The sequence below is a fragment of the Eulemur rufifrons genome, chromosome 10 (assembly GCF_041146395.1).
Source record: "Eulemur rufifrons isolate Redbay chromosome 10, OSU_ERuf_1, whole genome shotgun sequence".
In the NCBI taxonomy this organism is placed as follows: Eukaryota; Metazoa; Chordata; class Mammalia; order Primates; family Lemuridae; genus Eulemur; species Eulemur rufifrons.
This window is the reverse complement of record NC_090992.1, coordinates 10787748-10805154: the sequence shown is the minus strand read 5'-3', so window position 1 is coordinate 10805154 and position 17407 is coordinate 10787748. Positions and strand designations below refer to the sequence as shown.

Genomic DNA, 17407 nt, shown 5'->3' with positions numbered 1-17407 from the left:
GAGTTTGAGGTTGCTGTGAGCTAGGCTGACGCCATGGCACTCACTCTAGCCTGGGCAACAAAGTGAGACTCTGTCTCAAAAAAAAAAAAAAAAAAAAACACCATTAGTCATTAGGGAAATGCAAATCAAAACATAGTGTGACACCACTTCACACCTACTCGGATGGCTATAATAAAAAAGACACAATAACAAGTGCACGTGTGGCCATGGAGAAATACATTATTGATGGGAATGTAACATGGTGCAGCTGCTGTGAGACACAATTTGTCACTTCCTCAGAGAGTTAAAGATAGAGTTACCATCTGACCCAGCAGTTCTACTTCTAGGTAGATATCCAAGAGAAATGAAAAAATATGTCCACAAAAAAATGTACAAAAATGTTCATAGCAGCATTGTAATAGCCAGAATGTAGAAAAAAGCTAGTGTCCATCAACTGCTGAATATATAACCGAATGTAGTATATCCATAGAATGGAATATTACTCAGCCATGAAAAGGAATGGAATGCTGATTCATGCTACCACATGGACAAACCTTGACAATATCATGCTAAGTGAAAAAAGCCATTTACAACAGGCCACATATTTTATGAGTCCATTTATTTAAAATGTCCAGAATGTGCAAGTCCATGGAGATAGAAAGTAGATTAGTGGTTGCCACAGGCAATGGGGAGATGAGAGTGGAGAGTGACTGCCGATGGGTATGGAGTTTCTTTTTTGAGGTGATGAAAATGTTCTGGAATTAGTGTTGATGCTTACACAACTGTGTATATACTAAACCACACTGAATTGTCTACCTTAAAAGAGTGAATTTTATGGTATATGAATTATATCTCAATTAAAAAAAGTTATGTGGCTGGTTCTCAGAGCATGCATATTTTTGGTTTATGTAGTATCTTACTTTGGGCTGCTATAATAAGAATACCATAGACTGGATTGCTTAAACAACAAACATTACTTTCTCACAATTCTGGAGGCTGGGAACTTCAAGATCTAGGCACGGGCATATTGAGTGTCTAGTGAAGGCCCTCTTCCTGGTTTGCAGATGGCTGTGTTCCCATTGTATCTTCACACAATGGAGAGAGTGAGCTCTAGTCTCTATCTCTTATAAGGACACTAATCCCATCATAGGGGCTCCACCCTCATGACCTCATGTAAACCTAATTACCTCCCAAAGGCCCCATCTCCTAATACCGCCCCATTGTGGGTTAAGGTTTCAACATATGAATTTGTGGGGGACACATATATGCAGTCCATAACATAGATTCTGTCACATTGCCTTCCAATGTGTTGATACACTAATTTACACACTCATCAATAGTACATGAGAGTGTTCATTTCCGTACAACATTGTCAGACTTAATATTAACATACTTTTTAATTTTTGCTATATAATGGGAGAGAAATCATTAATTTCTTTGAGGCGGGTTTAAAAACAAAAGCAAAATATAAACACTGAACGTTAATAATAATAGTTGCTGTGAACTGTGATTTCAGAGGATAATTTTCTGTTTTTTGTTCTGTATGGTTTGACTTTTTTATTATGCACTTATTATTTTAATGGAAATAGTAAAGCCCTCACGCCCAAATAACTATAAACCAAAAATCTAAAATCCATTCTTAAGCCCTAACACTTGTTCACATCATTACTGCTGCCCATAACTTTGTTCCTACAGTGATAATTCTAGGATGCCGCAGCAGTCCACTGTATGAGTGTGAATGTCAAGTCTTATTAGCATCAGAGGTGGGCTTGCTCTGAACTACCCACTCATTTTTATCTGTTAGCCTCTCTCATGACAAGAACTTCACGTAGGACATAGATTTTTGGGATTAAGTGTAAAAGCTGTGGCCAGAGAATAGAGCTCTTTTCTTTGTATGTAGAAGTAGTAATAGGATGGAATTGTCTGATTTTATGTCCCCAAAAAGGTCATTTCATCTACTACATTTTAACATTATTTTTTCCAGATATTTGAGCTATTGGCTAGTCTTCAAAGAGGAACTAAAGCTTCATCTGTGATATGTAAAATGATAATTAACACTGAGAATCCAGGGAAAACATCCTTTAGGAACTATTTTCCTTTATGTGTTTTTTAAAAGTTATCTTTCTACAGTCACTGTGATTCTAGAAAAAAAAAATGATACATATGTCTTGTAAAAAACATTAACCAATTCTGGAAAAAAGAAAAGGAAAAATTCTCATCACCTGGCAATAGTGTGTGTTTACGTAATTTTCTTGGTCCATTCCTAATTGCCACTTGGATTGCTTCTGAATTTTTTGCTATTACAAACAGTGTTGTAATGAAAATCTCTGTGATTACATATTTTTCCACTTACTCAATTACCATTTAGGGTAGATTGAGCAAAGTGGGATTTCTGGGTGAAAGGTTATATGCATTTTATATTTTGGTACATATGATCAGTGTCTTCTATAAAAAGAGTTGACCAGTTACACCTTGTTTTTTTGTTTTTTTGGTTTGTTATGTTCTAATCCTCTCTAAAACACTGTCTTTTATATCACTGACACAGCAGGATAATATTTATTGACAGTATGTCAAGGTCAAAGCTAGATCATTCCTGTATATTGTTTTTGAGGCTCAGGTTAAATAACTTGCCCAAGGTGACACAGTCAGTAAATTGCTAAGCCACGGGGTGAATCCAGGTATCATAGACTTCACCTTGAGCAAGACGGTGAAGCAGGAATATGAACATTTATAAAGGGCAGATTTATCTCAGTCTGTAGAGTGCTTTGGGTCCCACGTATGAAGATTTAGTTTTGTCCTTTCAGCAACAAGCATGAAAGTTTCTTAGCAGGGGCTGATGTGCTGAAAGCTATGATCCAGATTCTAGAGAATGTATGTTTCCTTGGCTCTTGATACGGATTTAGAAAGGCACTGAGGCAGACATTCTAAATGGGTGGATAATTGGGTGGCACATCAAATAAAGAAGGATGCATTATTACCTTAATTTCCTTCCTTTGCCAGCGGGTGTGAGAGTAATGGCTAGCCACTGCACTCAGAAGAAGAAATATGGATAATATTTTTAAAGGGCAAAAGAAAGCTGTCATGGCTGCTGAGCCTAAAATTAGACCTTCAAGCTGTGTGTTGGTTAGCAGGTGTGGGTGTGTGGCGAGAAACCAGATGCCACTCTGTCCCTGTGCATGGCCTGTCGGCTCAATTCAGAGATGGGCTCAAAATGGGTTTCCCGTAGCGCTCACTAAGCCTTGCTCTGTATCTCTGTACATAGATCTGATTCCGGCTTCCCACCGACATCTCAGGAGGTGTGGCACCTTCTTGGGCAAGAGCTACATTGAACTTTCTCCCATCTGTATTCTCACACATCTGGATATTTCCAATATGCTTTCTTCCTTTATTAACTTCATCCAACATTTTCTTCCTGTAGTTTTTATGCGATGGAATTTCCATCTTTTTCTGAAGATGGAGTGATGTGCTGTTTCTCACTCATCTGCCTCTTCCAAAGCCCAGCTTGGCACTCCATGCCTCAGAGACGTCTTTCTATACGTACTCTGTCCCTCCTCCTATATCAATTAGGCTGCCTTGTGCTGCTAATAGCAGAAGCCCTGACTCAGACAACACCAGCCATCCCTTATATTAATACATGTTTACTGTGTAGCAGGCACTGTTTTAAGTGCTTTGATATATGTGTGTGTTTATGTGTGTATATATAAATTCATTTAAACCTCATCATAGCCATATGAAGTTAGAACTAGTATCACCATTTTTACAAACTGAGGCTTAGAGATGTCAGGTAACTTGCACAAGGTAAGATGGCCAGTAAGGGCAGTGCCAGATTCAAACATGGGCAATTTGGCTTCAGAATCTATGCTGTTGGCAACTATTCTGCCCTTCTTCTCACTCAGGAACTGTATTATCTCATAAGCAAGTGGGCTATATTTCCCTACCTGTTATTCTTTTGGCTCTACTTTTCCCTGTGTATCAATTTTTTTTTTTTTTTAAGTTTGGATTCCTCATGACTGCCAGTAGCAACTCAGGTCAGCATATTCCATTGTCCAGCTTTAGTGAGAGAAATAGCTGTGAGAGGGACAGAACTTGTCTCCCAACCATGGGAAAAAACAGTCCTTCCCCTGAGACTGATTGAGTCACCTTGGATCACCTGCTCCCACCAATGAGCATGATCAGAGGATGATGTGGGCTGATTGGCCTTGACCAATTGGGATCTGCCCCTGGAGCTGGGGTGAGGTCCGCTCCCTCTGAAACATGGCTGCCTGGGGGAGGGGTTGGCACCTGGCATATGGTAGAAGGGGACACTGCACATCTTTTTTCCTTTTTATGGTTTCTTTTCACTGTGTTGCCCATTGTCTTTGTTTTGCTTTGGAAGTAACAGAAACTCACCATGGCAGGTGATTACAGGGATATTTCTGTACCTGTGATTGGGCCTTCCAGGGGATAGGAACCAGGAACTGGAAATCCAGCAAGACTTAAGACAGCCTCATAGTCTCTGTTTTCCTGTGTCAGGCTCATTTGTTCAACAATTTACAAATCTGCTTTATTTACGCAGGCAACCTGCTCGCCCATGCCTGCCCAGGGTCTGTCATGACCTGTGCCACAGTAACTGGGCAGTCTTTTGGGTTAGAATCCTACCTCTCAAATTATATTTATATGCTCTTGCACAGTTTACCTCACTTCGTTAAGCCTCGGTTTCCTCATCTGTATGATGGGGATGATATCCCTCTCTCAGGGGTTACTGTGAGAATTAAATGAAATAGTACATAGAGAGAGCTTAGAATAGTGCCAGCCCGCTGTGGTCAGTAAATGTCAGTGTTTCGTATTGCTACTTTTACTGTTGTTGTTATCATCATCTTAAAAATTCCCGTGCCTTTTGATTCTAATTCTCAGTATTTGTTTTGTAAAAACAGTGTTTGTAATTATGTGCCATTAACGGCAGGAACATGTTCATGTTGGGATTTTGCATTTCCTCAGTTCATATCTCTGGGGCTGGCTATGAGTCCCTCAGTTGGAGAGTCATGAGACTAGGAACCTTTTATTTTAGTTCCAGAGTGGGATTTAAGGTCTAGAGAGAACAATATTCAGGGGCTGAAACAAGCATTTGACATAGACTGAATCCCCCATTTTCTGGTTCTCTTCTTGGTTCACGCAGGAACCACGGCTGTTGTTCAGGGCGTCACACGGATATTCTGAGGACCTGCCTGAGTGTCTAGAATCAGAGACGTCAGGCTGATGCTCTGCTTTGCCTTAGGAGACTTGGGCCAAATCAGAACATAAAAAGTGAATCTTAATCTGAAATTAAAAAAAAATTAAAGTCATCTCTTGTGGGAATGTGCTTTATTACATAGAACAGGACACAGGCATTTACTTTGGAAAATGTAGAGTGGAGTATATTGTTTTAGATTTTTCAGAAGGAAGGAAAAAAGTCATGGTTTCTGCCCTCTGAAACTTTAGATTCTGAGATAGGCTTATTCATTTCTTACTGTTTTATGTTTGCATCTGTTCTTTAAAATATATTTATTTGTTCGTTTTTGGTTCCTTTCTTGTTTATTCTCCTTTTCCTTGTAATAGATTTTTATTATACTATGCAAGCATATAATTGACATGCATTTGATTTGGTTTTAATAATAGACATTGGCTTTACTCAAGTACTGTAGTGTAATTCTAAAAGATAATCATCTTGTAAAAATATTTTCTTGGGCTTTGCTCTTTCATCATAACTACTAATATATGTGTTTTTGTGATATGCAAAACCTTTTCTGGTATCTTTAAGTTATCACTATCCGTGAGGACCTAATCTGTTCATGATGTGGAGGGTTTTTTTTGCTTTTGAGTGACAAGATTGTTCTTCCATACTCAGTGCAGCATCTCAGTGGCCCATGTCATCACCTTTCCATGTCTAAGAGCTTCTACCTATCCGCTGATGCTCACAGACCTTGTTTCTGAGGTTAAAAATGCTCAGCTTAGCAAAGTGTTAATAATATTGAGTATATCCCTCAGATATGTTGATTAATCATTTATAAAATATCAAAGAAATTCCTCCTGGAACATAGTAAAAAACAAAAAAGCCAAAATCAAACTTTACACACAGATTAAATTAATGGGGTATGCAGCTATTCATAAAATTTATTAGTTCAGTAAATTTTCTTCATTATTAAAGTTACTCATATGAATATTCTCCATTCTAATAAATAGGTATATAACTTTTATAATTTTTTACTTTTCAATTTCTAGATTAAAACATCTTAAGTCTTGGGTATTCATCTGGTAAATCACAAGTAGTCTCATTTGCATGTGTCAGGGGCTAATTGTTGGGCATTTTTCTTTGTGTGTCCATTTTTTACCCCTTTCTCTGGAGTGTTTTTATTTTTTTCCAGTGGCAGATCTGACAGTTTGGTGACTTCTGTGTGTTTTTAAGACTGGCACTGGCCTTTCTGATTGACCTCCAGACTTGGTTTTACCAAAGAAAGTATTAAAATGCTCTGGCTTTGCTGACTTTACTTAGGAATTATTTCTAAGCCCAGTCCTAGTGCTAAAGGGCCGAGGGTGTAGTTATCTAATAGCCTGAATAAATTCCACTGTATTCATCCTAAAACACGACTCCTCGTGCTCATATTGACCTTGATTTCCGGTGCACCAGTGGGTGATCAAACAATTAGCAAAAATCACCGCCAATTATGAAAAGCCAAGCAGCAAGGTCTTTTCTGTACAAATATGACTGCTGGGCTGAAGCTTTATTTTTGGCTTAGCAAGACTGTCCTCCAAAAGATACTCACTTGCCATTTGATGTTCATATTCATATAATCAGGGTCTTCTGTGGTTTCTCATCCTGTACTAATTGTCTGCTGGTGGCTGTGCACTGAGATCACAGTTTCCCTGCCGTGTCCCCAGTATCTAGCACACTGCTTGGCTCACAGGGGTGTTCCATGGACTTTTGTCCAAGGGATGATGAATGAACATCTGCTCAAGGGGTTGCAGACAGTGCTCCTTTTGGGCTGAAATGGAAATGAAGGGAGAGAAGGGAAAAGAGAAGAAATTGGTGGGAGGGGTAAGTGTAAATTGGGAAAGTCTGATTGGATTTGGTGGGAAATGCCACGTGGAGGGAATCTTGACCAGTAATATGGAGACACCTCCTCTTTCTGCTTGGTCACTTATGTGCTCTTTGACTCTGGGAAAAGGGATAAGGGTGGCCTGAGCTTCCTTATAGAGTGATGTGAAGACTTAATAAGATAGTAAATGGGAATGCTCTAGATGTGGAGAGTATAAAGCACTAAATAAATGTCAGGTGTTGGAAATAATAGTGAATAAATGTTGTCTTCAAAATGCCTTGGCTGTTGAAAGATACGAAAATTCGAGAAGTGGAGTAAGCTGTTCTATTGAAAAGGGAGGTGAGAATTGAGCTGGAAACAATGGTGTTTAGCCAGGAGAGCATTCAATGGTATTTAGAAGCAAGACCTTTTGAAATACAGTCATGTGCTGCGTTATTACATTTCAGTCAATAGCAGACCACATAATCACAATGGTGGAGCTGAAGGATTCCTATTGCTTAGTGACCTCATAGCCATCTTAATGTCATAGCACAACGCGTTACTCATGCGTCCGTGGCGATGCTGGCATAAACAAACCTATTGCACTGCCAGTTGTGTAGAAGTATAGCACATACAATTATGTGCAGTACATAATACTTGATAATGCTAATAAATAACGACGTTACTAGTCTATGTATTTACTATACTATACTTGTTATAGTTAGAGTATACTCCTACTTATAAAAAAAGCAACTATAAAACAGCCTCAGGCAGGTCCTTCAAGAAGTATTCCAGAAAGGCATTGTTATAGTAGGAGATAACAGTGCCATGTGTGTTATTTCCCCTGAAGACCTTCCAGTGGGACAACATGTGGAGGTGGAAGACAGTGATATTGATATGTATGTTTGTGTCTTAGTTTTTTTTATTTATTTATTTATTTATTTATTTTTTTGAGACAGAGTCTCACTCTGTTGCCCAGGCTAGAGTGAGTGCCGTGGCGTTAGCCTAGCTCACAGCAACCTCAAACTCCTGAGCTCAGGGGATCCTCCTGCCTCAGCCTCCCGAGTAGCTGGGATTATAGGCATGCACCACCATGCCCGGCTAATTTTTTCTATATATATTTTTGGCTGTCCATATAATTTCTTTCTATTTTTAGTAGAGATGGGGTCTTGCTCTTGCTCAGGCTGGTCTCGAACTCCTGAGCTCAAACCATCCGCCCACCTCGGCCTCCCAGAGTGCTAGGATTACAGGCGTGAGCCACCGCGCCCGGCCGTGTCTTAGTTTTTAACAAAAAAGATTAAAAATTAAAAAAATATATTTTAAGTCTAGAAAAAAGCTTATGGAATTAAGTTTGTAAAGAAAGAATATATTTTTGTACAGCTGTACGATGTGTTTGTGTTTTAAGCTAAGTGCTATTACAGAAGTCAAAAAGTTAAAAAAATTAAAACTTATAAAGAAAAAAGTTAACAGTAAGCTAAGGTTAATTTATTATTGAAGAAAGAAAAAAATTTAAAATAAATTTAGTGTAGTCTAAGTGTACAGTGTTTATAAAGTCTACAGTAGGGTACAATAAAGTACTAGGTGTTCACATTCACTCACCACTCACTCTCTAACTCATCCAGAGCAACTTCTAGTCCTGCCAGCTCCATCCATGGTAAGTGCCCACGTGTACCATATTTTATATGGTATATGTATAGTATATATCTTTTGTACTGTATTTTTGCTGTACCTTTTCTATGTTTAGATACACAAATACCACTGTGTTACAGTTGCCTACAGTATTCAGTACAGTGACACGCTGTCCAAGGTTGTAGCCTAAGAGCAATAGGCTATGTCGTATAGCTTAGGTGTGCGGTAGGATAGACCATCTAGGTTTGTGTAAGCACACTCTATGATATCCTCACAACAATGAAATCTCTTAATGATGCATTTCTCAGAATGTATCCTTGTTGTTTAGTGACACGTGATTGTATCTTAGTGGGTGACTATTGACTTTTTTTCATCCTCCTTTGTCCTTTGAGTCGTTTTGAGTGGTGTTTTTGTCCAGGGTTCAGGGGGAAGGTTAAAAACGTAGACCCATTGTGATAATTCTAGTTTTGTAGGTCTGGGCTAGTTCCCGGTAATCAATGTTTTTTCAAGTTCTCCTGGTGAGTCTGTTGAGTAGCTGGATTTGGGAACCCCTGCGAACTAGTCAGTATCCTGTGGTCCCAGTGTTAAGCACGCACACAGCTGGCACCCCTTTTGGAACTCCACTTTTTGCAAAGTTCTTGCTAATCTGATAAAGCACGACCAGTTGATAGTCTGGCTTTCTAGCAAACAATAAACATTTTTCAGCAGAAACACTGTGCTGAAAAGTTTAGCAAAAATCAGACAAGATGAAATGTGAATCTAAATGGTCGAAATCCAGGAACCACACCCTTAATCCTTGTTTTATAGTCATATATAGTGTGTGTCACTATACACACACACACACATATATAAGTATGAATATATATATTAAGCCTGGAAACTGCATAGCACATTGTGAGCTCTGTAAATTGCATTGGTTCTCTGAAACAGCATGGGAGAGACTACGTATTCTGGCGTCTTGGAGCAGAGCCAGGCAGTCTCCACAGCAGTGTTGGACTCAGGGAGTGAGTGGACCGTCTGACCTCCAGACCCTGCAGTTCCTTTGGGGTACCCCTCTTTCTATGTGGTTACAGGAACATGCCAAAAACTCCACGATTAGAACTTAGATATCATCACAACAGGAGTTTCTGTGGAAACTTTTTTCCCCTTCAAAGACACTTTAATTAGATTCCCATCATGAAAACAATTAGGTAAGATTTGCCGTACCTAACCAGTCAATAATTCAAGGACAGGATCTCATTAAGAGCTTTTGCTTTCCCGGAAACTGCTGTTTTGAGGTTTCAGCGCTGGTGGCTCCATGCTCTGGGGATTAATTCCTGATCTGTATTTCCCCTGAACTTTTTTATTTTCCCCAATCCAGAGGAAAACAAATTTTTAAATGACTGATTATATAAACTACCCTTCTTTTTCACAAAAGTGTTTCAAGATTTTAGTTGTGCTCTGTGTTGAATTGTATCCTTAGAGTGGGCAAAGCAATGATGTGACTCAGATACAGGCACTGCTTATGTGAGTGGCCTCACGCCCAGACTTTGCCGGTAGCTTGTCCCTCAGCCAGGTGAAGGCTGCCCCCTACTGACCTCGGCCATTGGAACTCTGGACAGAAGTATTGAGATGTGCTATAAATTTCTCCCCTTCTTTTCCTTCTCCCTTTCCTCTTCTTCATCTCTTTTGCTTCTTACCCTCCCTCATTCTCTCTATCTTTTCCTTCCTAAATGCATTATTGATTTCCTACCACATGCCAGTCGTTGCAATTGGAATTGAGGATGCAATGAGAAAAAAAAAAACAGATACAACCATTTACAAAAACATTTGGTATTATCTGTTGAAACTATGCATGTCCTATGGCCCAGATAATTGACTGCTAGATACTCTAGAGACACTCATGCACGTATGTATCTGGCTGCGTTGTAAATATTTTTATAACAGCACTGTTGATAATAGCTTTAAACTGGGTCCATTCAAAATGTCATCTTCAGTAGAGCAGATAAGTAATTTGAAGTGTTTTTAGTCACTAGAACACTATGCAGAAATGAAAATGAACAAAAAACAGCTACATGCAACACTATGGATGAGTTTCAAATATAAAACTGAGCATGTGGACTTTATTCTCTGTGCCTTAGTATATAGTGCATGATCATTGTGTACTTAGGAAGGTGATTTTGGGCAGTGTGGAGTACAGGGAGTCCATGCTACAGACAAGGACCCCATTGGGAGGCAGCTGCAGGGAGAGAGAAAACGCTATGTTAAACCCAGGCAGTGGCAGTACCAAGGGAGAGAGTGACATGGATCATTGAGGGACATTAGAAATAAAATAAACACAATCTGGTGACTGATTAGATGTTTAGATTGATTGTAGAGAGGGAACCGTTTAACATGTTGCCGAGATTTCTGATCTCATGGACTAGAAGGATGGTTGTGTTATTCACTGAGATCAGAGGAGCACTAGGGTTTGGAGGTGATAGATAATGAATCTTCATGACATCAAGCTCTATGACCTTGGGAAAATTATTTAACTTCTCTCTACCACAGTTTCTTCATGTATAAAACAGAGAAAATAATTTTCAAAGCATAAAAACCTCAGTGATAATACAGTGTGTGATCCATAACATACACTGTTTCTATACAGTTTTTTGAGGAGTAAGTATGACCCTGAGTATATAACATCATAAATGCAATGCAGTCCTTTCTTTAGGCTTTTCAGAGATGAAAGACAGGTGTAGGAAAACTTGAATCATCCTGATTGTCTTGAGTGAAACACCATACACTTCAAGTGTGGGGTGGGGAGAAAGTCTTAGGACAAAAGGCACAAAGAGCTGAGATTATATTAAAAGGAAAGCCAAGAGGTGATTTAACAAGACTACTTTTAAGTGAAGGGCAAGCCAGAAGTTAGAATGTGCTTTTGCTGAAAATGGTTTAAAAGGCACAGGTCCTTTTTATAAAATGCTTTATTCATATACAAGTGATACTTATTTTTTTGGTGATTGACAAAGTAATATATATTTATTCTAGAAAATTTGTAAGCCACTAAAAAGAAGAACAAAGTGAATAAATAGCATCTATAATTGTTATGCCCAGAGATTCTGTTGTTAACGTTTCAGCTCTGTCCATTCCCCCACCTGGCCCTCTATCCATCTGTTTTTTTTTTCTTTTTCTTTTTTTTAAATAGAGCTGAAATTAAACTGTATAGTGTTGTGTAGACTGCTATGTTTTGCACAGGACCTTAAATGGAGACTAATCCTAGTGTGAGGAATTTAGGTTAGCTATGGGTAGTAAGAAGAAAATGTCTGATGTGCTTTGTCAATGAGTTATTGAGGGAGAGCGCAGTATTTTCTTTTCTGGCAGTCTTAAAATATAATAGGATAAACTTGTTGATGGCGAGGGCATGACCCTGCTTTACTGCCCTGTTATTCTCTGAGAGCTGTACAAACCCTGAAAGTGCTTTTCTGAGGACTTATTTCTCCCAGAAGTGACAGAAAGAAATATTGGTTAGAATATGATGTGAGAGAGACTTTTATTAATCCCTCACCTACACTTGCCTCGAGGACTGGGGACTGAAGAGTGCATCTCTCCCAAGAGTGTGAGGCTGCTCAACTTTTCATTTTTAAATATTAAAATCACTGTAAAATTCCACTCTGACTAATCCAGAATAAAGACGGAAAAGATTAGTGTCACTAGGATATGGTTTTACATGAGCAAATCATTTTAAATAGGCTTAAATCTAAGAGGTGGATGGTGCTTAGACTGAAGATATTTATGCCAGATTGGAAGGGATAACTCTTGTGTGTGTGTGTGTGTGTGTGTGTATAACAGAGGGAGAGAAAAGGATAGAAGGGAGAGGGAGAGGGAGAGGGGAATTCTGAAGGTTTCTTCATGTGCATGATCGAAATGTAGAGGCTCCTGCTATTAGAAAAGAGGTCTGATTAAGAGGTCTTAAAAACCGTTTTGACCAAAATCACACGGTTTGTTTGATCCAGTATTTTCTCATGTTTTTTTTTTTGTTTGTTTCAGTGCACATGCTCACATATCAATGCATACACACATGTCAATATATATTCAGGAGGCTTGGTTGCCATCCCTTTTCTATAGAGATGTAAGAAGGCTGGGAAAATATTTTCTTAGTTGAATATTTTTGATTGCAAAGAAATTAAATTAATTCATTCATTTAACAAATGCTCATTGAAGTCATTGAGGGTAAGCACTGTGCTGAAAACGGGGGATAGGAGATGAAAAGCATTGAGGGGTTGCCACAAGCCTTTTAGTCAGTGGTGCACGTGTAATTGTTAATCTGTACCTGACACTTGGTGTCCTCAGAAGAGAAGTCCCGTTTACTCTCAGGATAAAGTCTAAACTTGAGATCTAATCCTGAGATCATTTGCAATCCCATCTCCACTTATCCTTTCAGCCTCATCTCCTCACATCTATCACACCCACCTTATGCTCCAGTCATTTACATGGGAAGAGTTTATCAAGCCCCTTAGCATGTCCTGGGTGTTTTCGGATAACTTATGGCTCATCAGATATCTCTGTTCCTTCATGCCTCCTTGCCTGGGTCCTTGTGATTTTCTTCTGAAAGAATGCTTTGCCTCCATTTGCTGACCTTCTCCCACTTGTCTGTTTGTCCTGTCCACTAGTCAGTGAGATCCTGGAGGACAGAGACCTCTTCTCTGTGGGCCTCTAGCACTCAGTATGGTGCTGCACAATAGTAGCCATGCAGTCAGTGTTTTGAAGAAATGAATGAATGAAACTAAGTTAAGTGTAATCCAAACCTCTAGTGGTGATGAACTCCCTCAGCTTTTGTTTATCTCAGAAAGTCTAAATTTCTCTCATTTTTGAAGGATAGTTTTGCCAGGTATAGTGTTCTTGGTTTGTAGTTTTTACTTTCTTTCTTTCTTTTGTTTCTTTCAGCATTTTGAACATATCATTTCATTCCCACTGGCCTGCAAAATTTCTACTGAGAAATCCACGAAAATTTTATGAGCTCCCTTTTATGTGATGAGTTGCTTTTCTCTTGCTGTTTTCAAGATTCTCTCTTTGTGACTTTTAACAGTTTGATTATAATGTATCTTCGTGTGAGTTTCTTTGGAATTATCTTAGTTGAAGTTCATTGAGCTTCTTAAATTTGTATGCCCATTTTCTTCCTCAAATTTGGGAATTTTTCAGCCATTATTTCTTCACAAAGGTACTCTGGCCCTTTCTAGTCCTTTTGTCTTTCTGAGACTCCCATAATGTGTATATAGATTTAATAGACGATGTCCCAAAAGTCCCTCAAGTTCTCTTCACTTTTTTAAAATTATTTTTTCCTTTTGGTCCTCTGACTCAATAATTTCAAATGACCTATCTTCAAGGTTATTTGCTGATTTTTTTCTTCTGCTTGATCAGGTCTCCTGTTGAACCTCTCTAGTGTATTTTTCCAGTTCATTATTTGTATTCTTCAACTCTTAAATTTTTGTTTGGTTTTCTTTTTTTTTTTCTTTTTTTTTTTTTTTTTGTTGAGACAGAGTCTCACTTTGTTGCCCAGGCTAGAGTGAGTGCCGTGGTGTCAGCTTAGCTCACAGCAACCTCAGACTCCTCGGCTTAAGCGATCCTACTGCCTCAGCCTCCCGAGTAGCTGGGACTACAGGCATGCGCCACCATGCCCGGCTAATTTTTTCTATATAGATTTTTAGTTGTCCATATAATTTCTTTCTATTTTTAGTAGAGATGGGGTCTCGCTCAGGCTGGTCTCGAACTCCTGACCTTGAGCGATCCACCCGCCTCGGCCTCCCAGAGTGCTAGGATTACAGGCGTGAGCCACCACGCCCGGCCTTGGTTTTCTTTTTTACAGTTTCTTTTTGTTGGTATTTTCATTTTAGGCATGCATTGCTTTCCTGATTTAATTTAATTTAGTTGTCTATCTGCATTCTCTTTTAATTCATTGAGCATTTTTAAGATGGTTATTTCAAATTCTTTGTCAGGTTATTCATAGATCTCTGTTTCTTTAGGGTTGGTTTCTAGGAATTTATTTTGTTTCTTTGAGCCATATTTTTTTGTTTCTATGTATGCCTTGTGATTTTTTTGTCGTGATTTGGCATATGAAAAAACAGACACCTCTCCTAGTCTTTATGGGTTGCTTTTGTACAGTGGAAGACCTTCACCAGTCATGCCAGCTAGAGATTCCGGGGGCCTCATACTTTTCCCAGAGATGTGTTTTCTCTGGGCTTGTGTGTGTAGTTTCCCAGTTAAAGAGATCTGCCCCTGTTCTGAAGAGCCCATAATCTCTTGTTCCCCTGGGTGCCAGTCAGAGGTACTTCAGATTCTTTTAGTACTGTAACAAGCTGCTTGCTTTTGAAAATATACTGACTGCCATTTCCTGAAGCACTCTGAGTCATGCCCTTGGGCAGCACCTCATAAAGCGAGAATTTTGGGTGTACATTTAGCTCTTCTCTATCCCTTTTGAGGGAGAAGTCAGGAATTGGGAGCTTTTCCTAATTATGCTGCTCTGTGCTGGGCGGGAGGGAGCTCCCATGGGTAAAGCAATACATTTTCTTACCTGCTTTGATGTGGCTTTTCTGGGCTTTGCACTTGCCTGGGGTGCTGCCACCTCCCAGCTGGTTTCTGGAGTTCTCACAAAGGATATTTGGTTCGTATATTGTTATTAAGTCGTTGTCGGGGAACAAGGGCTTCAGGCCTCCTATTCAGCCATCTTATATCACTCTGAAGTGTAATCCAAATCTCTATATTATGAAATGGGGATAATTAATATTGATATAACTTTGATAATTAAAATTGGTAGGGATGGTGGCACATCTGTTCTTTCTCAGTCCCCTCTCCAGTCAAGGACTAAGGAAGTCATTCCAGGCTTTCCAGTCTTGTCTCTGTTTGTCTGTCTCTCTTTAGTAATAGTGTCTAAAATTTAATAAATGCCTATGTGTCAGGAACTCTTCACATTCCTATATGTATTAACTCATTTACTTGTTGTAATAGTTGTAAAAGGAAGATATGATGATTATTTCCATTTTACATGTGAGAAAACTGAGTTACAGAGAATCTAAATAATTTACCCAGTCATTCTGTTAATATCTCAATTTTAAAAAGACATTTTGCAGCATGAAATGAATATTCTTTAATTTGTGTAAGACTGTTATTTAGACTATATAGACTATAAGATTTCTTTTAACAGTCTTTCCCTACAGTAGCCAATTATTGAATTATTATGTATATTATTTTGTGTTAATTATAAGTGGTAATTATGTTGCTGGAAATGTCTGCGGTTTACATAGCCAAGCGTAGAAGACATCAAAGAAGTGTTTCTGTTTGTTTTTTACAGGACAGAGTTCATTCAAAGGGGCAGGATTTCAATCACAGGAGCTGGATTTCTCAACTACATTTTGGAAACTTTTGCCAGCACGTTCTTAAGACAGGGAGCCCAGAAGGTAAACTTGTTTCTGCTTTGAACCAACATTAGTTTTAAGAAACAATGAGCGTTCCAATAGAGTTACTGAATAAAGCTCGTGAACAGATATAATAAGGAAAAATATCATTAACATATAAATATATGTAAAAATAATTACCCACAATAATTATTACATAAATCCAAATCAAAATAAAACCAATGTGCCATTTATGGCTCATTAAATTAAAAATGTGCCAATGAAGAGTATATGAAAATATGGAGCATACTTATAGTCTAATTAAGGGAAATGATAGAATGAATAATTATAGTATGTACAGTATAATGACAACTATTTAATAAAGATAATAATAGCTAATGTTTATTGAGTGTTTACTATGTGCTACTGTTAAAAGCATTTTTATTTATTGTCTCATTTAATCCACACAAACCTTTAAAGTATCTATTCTTGTTGTACTGATATTATAGATGAGGAAAATACAGAGGCCCCAATTGTCCATTCTTATAGTTTTCATCCTCTATACTTAAGGGAGCTTAGCCTTCCATTAAGGTGATTCAGAGGCCGTGTTGGACCTGTGTACCCTGTTTTAAGTAGAGCTGTTCCATTTTTAATTTGTCTTCTATGGTATTACATATGACATTTATATATCCTATTTTATTGCCTTCATAGCATTATTTTTTAAAACTTCTTAGCTGGATGTGCTGGCATGTGCCTATAATCCCAGCTACTCGGGAGGCTGAGGCAGGAGGATCGCTTGAGCCCAGGAGTTCAAGTCCAGCCAGCCTGAGCAACACAGGGAAACCCTGTCTCAAAAACAATAACAACAACAAAAACAAATTAAACAAAACTTCTTTATGGCCAAGCCCATTCCTTATGCATCTTTATATGCCTATTGCAGTGCTGAGAATAGAACATTGCACCAAAGTCTCCAAAGTGTTTTGTTATTATTATTGTTATTATGATGATAATCAGACTCACTTATTTCCAGAATTTAATCAGGACTTCTGTATATATTATTTCATTTTGTTTTGTGGGTTGGAGTTAATGACTTGTTTCAAGAACTATTGTTATGACTCCCAGAGATTTCTGGGTGATGGATCCTTGTTTTTATTTTTGCAAGGCTAGGTTTAAGAATGAACCTGGCCCAGGAAGTGTTAGTCTGGGAGGCTGAGGGTGATGAACGAGTATTCGGTATTGTTCTATATGCCATAGACATATTGTCAAGATTGGTGATATGTTCCTGGCCCAGCTGAGGTAGTTCCTGGCACATATTCGGACTGGTCCAGCCTATTTAAACATCGGCTTGAAGGAGGACAGTCGAACTTATAGCAAGTCTGATGTCACCTTTAACTCACTCAGACATGATTGCAAGTTCTT

The 17407-nt window shown here is 38.6% G+C and overlaps 1 protein-coding gene across 4 annotated transcripts in view; it reads left to right on the top strand.

Moving 5' to 3' along the window:
- Positions 1–17407, top strand: part of PRELID2 (PRELI domain containing 2) — a 69137-nt gene that overhangs the window by 19154 nt on the left and 32576 nt on the right. For all 4 annotated transcript variants that reach the window (XM_069484160.1, XM_069484161.1, XM_069484158.1 and 1 more), the window contains one exon: positions 15946–16051. In XM_069484160.1, coding sequence (XP_069340261.1) covers positions 15946–16051 — 106 coding nt within the window. The remainder of the gene's footprint in view (positions 1–15945; positions 16052–17407) is intronic.